The sequence below is a fragment of the Arabidopsis lyrata genome (assembly GCF_000004255.2).
Source record: "Arabidopsis lyrata subsp. lyrata unplaced genomic scaffold ARALYscaffold_298, whole genome shotgun sequence".
In the NCBI taxonomy this organism is placed as follows: Eukaryota; Viridiplantae; Streptophyta; class Magnoliopsida; order Brassicales; family Brassicaceae; genus Arabidopsis; species Arabidopsis lyrata.
This window is the reverse complement of record NW_003302340.1, coordinates 6,924-10,202: the sequence shown is the minus strand read 5'-3', so window position 1 is coordinate 10,202 and position 3,279 is coordinate 6,924. Positions and strand designations below refer to the sequence as shown.

At 31.8% G+C, this 3,279-nt stretch overlaps 1 protein-coding gene across 1 annotated transcript; it reads left to right on the top strand.

The window, feature by feature from the left end:
- The first annotated feature begins 46 nt into the window (after positions 1 to 46).
- On the top strand, positions 47 to 930 carry LOC9298677. The gene has a single exon (XM_021015752.1). The coding sequence runs from the start codon at positions 502 to 504 to the stop codon at positions 883 to 885; it is 384 nt and encodes a 127-aa protein (XP_020871411.1). The 5' UTR covers positions 47 to 501; the 3' UTR covers positions 886 to 930.
- The last annotated feature ends 2,349 nt before the right edge of the window (positions 931 to 3,279 follow it).

The following is a 3,279-nucleotide window of genomic DNA, read 5'->3' as shown; positions in this document are numbered from 1 at the left end:
TCTAGACGTTATGGACATCACAGGGGAGAGCAAACTTATGTTGTTTGATAGTTTTGTTGAGCAAATTATCGGAACTCCTGCTACTGAACTCTTGGAGGGCACTAATGAAGCTGTAATTAGTGATTACTTGCATTTATCTCCATTCTTTTCTTGGTAAATTATAATCTAATATCTATACTTTATACAGGAACTTGATGACCCTCTCCCAGTTCCTGATATAGTTAAAAATATCATTGGAAAGACTTACCAGTTCGTAGTCTGTGTTGAGCAAGACAACATCTCAAGAGGAAATGATGAATACAAAGTGAATGAGGTTTTAACAAGTCAGAACCTCAATCAAGCTGACCTTAAAGCTGAAGTTGATTATCCTGTGGATCTTTCATCCATGAGTTCCAGTGACCAGGTAATACATTTTAATATTTTCAGTGTGATTTATATGATATGATGATCTTTATTGTTCCTTACTCGCCTAAATAAAAATTCATTTTGTTTTAGGTTTTGATGCTGACTAATAGTTCTGATAAGGATGAGACTATTAATACTTCACTGTCTACACCATCATCAAAGAGAAAAGAAGATGGTTCGGATGGATATGATCAAAACTCCACAAGCAAGAAACAATGCACTGGAAAACAATCTGATGCTAAAGACAATGGTGTCATTGGTGTAGACAATTCGAAGAAAAATGATCAGCCTACTGATCTTAAAGTCGATGGTGTCGTTGACTTAGACAATCCGAAGGAACATGATCAGCCTAAGTTTCTACACAAACTTGATGAGGCAGGTCAAGAAGCCATCACCAAAGTCAGTGAAGCAGAACAGAAGAAAGTTCTTTTGAAGAAGATTAAGGTTGAGAAGATCGAAGGTCAGAAGGGAGCAAAGTGAGGGAGGGAATACTCAACGATCTAAAATAAAGTTTATCTGATGGATTGAATTTTTATTTTCTATTAAGTATCTTTCTTACATTTCTATCTTATTTTTTAGGTTTTTGTTTTTCAAACAATAACTTTTCAAACATTTTATCCTTAGTTTCAATTTCTATCTACGAGTTTTATTAGTCATGGTTTATCATTTGGTTGTATTTAATTTGATTATTTGCTCTACCCTCCTAACATTATATATTCTAGAATTACTCTTTAAGCCAAAGCTTATAAGAGAACTCTTAATTATGGCCTAATTTCATATGTCCATATCAAATGGGATCTTGGAGAAGAAACCATGACTAATAAATATTCTTTCTCCGGTATATCTAACAAAAAAGAGAAAACTTATTTCTTATACTTTAGATACTATCTATAATCCTAAAACCATTGTAAATGCAATAAAAGTTTGTAGGATTACTTTAAAGGATTATAGATTTTTTTAACGGCTTTGTCCAGACTGATCTTTATCCAATTAGTTTAACTGCTTTAGTATAATCCTATAAATAAATCAACAAACATTTCATTAATAGGAAATCTCAGTGGAATCAGTTGTATTTCAGTTTAGATTCTTACTAAATCTGTTGATATAATTTTGTAATTTTAATAACAATAAAATGTCTAATTTATATCCTAAATCCATAACAAGATATTCCAACAACTTGCTGGTAATTTATCTTGAATCCGGATTCAATTTTGAGTATCTTGGAACACCTACATTTATGGAAACTGTGATTATAAGCAATCATTTGTTTTCTAAAAAGGTTTTTAGTTGTTTTAGAAAAAAAGAATCATTCTTAATCATTATTTACCTCAAATTTTTAAATAATAAAAATGAAATATATCTAAATAACACATCCAAACGATTCATATTTCCATATCTATTTCAAACTGTATTCTTTGAATCTGTTCAGTCATATTCGTATATATACACCTATATTTTCATTTAAAATAACCACAGAAACCATCGACTCTTTTCTATTCAATGCAAAGAAACAAACGTGTATATCCCATGGAGTCTGTTCACAGTTTATCTGATTTGCATGTAAACTCGACGACATGGAGGATTTGTGTTAAGATCATGTGTATGTGGGAACATGATTTGGGTTCTGCTGGTTCTGAAACAATCATGATTCTGGTATATGAAAAGGTATCAAGCTTTTGTTTCACTTTCTGTTTACTTTTACCTTGCATTTAAATTATCTTTATTTTTTGTAAAACTCATATTTTTAATGTTTTGATTCTGTAGTGTAGAAGCATCGAGGCAAGGATTCCATCTGGGACATACCTTTGGAATTTTCAACGAGTGCTGAAAGAAGGAAAGTGGTATCACATGTCTGATTTCCAGGTTATCCAACCCGGGAGCAGCATCAGATATACATCCTCTCCAATTGAAATCAGGTTTATTTCAGAAACAGGAATGTGGCCTGTGAAAGAGAGATCATGGAGTAACTTTTTCGATTTTGTTTTCCCTATTGAAGTCAAGTATGCTATGGAATCGAATAAAGAAGTTGTGACTGGTAAGACAATGATTAAATTTATTTCTCTCGAACTCCATGATATTAGTTTACTGATTACATTTTGTTTATTTTGTTCATTTTTATAATTTAGATGCTATCGGTGTGATTTCTGCTGTCTCCGGTGTGATGAGCTTTCCTTATGTCTGTCGTCATGGAGAGTCAGACAATGAATCAAGATATGTGGCTTTTAAGATCATGGACAATATGTAAGCTTTACTATTTCTAAGTTTTGTCATATTTGTAAGATCTAATAGCTATGATATGCAAATAGAATTTACAGAATTCTATTAATGGAACATTTTTTTAGGGGTTGTATAATCAAGTGCATTGCTGTTAGTAAGATGTGTGATTTCTTTATCACCAAGTGGTCTGATAAGGTCGACGCCATTACATATAATAATGAACCAATTGTGGCTGTACTTCGCAACTAGAGAATCACAGAGTATCATGGTTAGTTTTTCAAACTCTTTGTCCCATTCTTTTAATTATACTCTCTTATGTATTTCAAATAGTATATATTTCTAAAATATATCTTTTATAATTGTGCTATAGGCAAAAATGTCTTGCTCAGCGAATTTAGTTGTTCGCGTTTGTACCTCAATCCAACTTTCTATGACTTAGATATTCCACGATATATGTAAGTGTAATTTAGACTTATTATAAATATACTATCAATTTAATATGTGATACACTAAATTGGTTTTGGTTTTTCCACAGTCGTAGCTTCACTGATGATGATGAAGATGATCTGATGATGGAATTGGTTGAAGAGAACAAGTAAATGGAGGAGCATTTCCCTGGATGTTTTAGTTTCATTCCTTTTTTCTATTTTAGTTGTT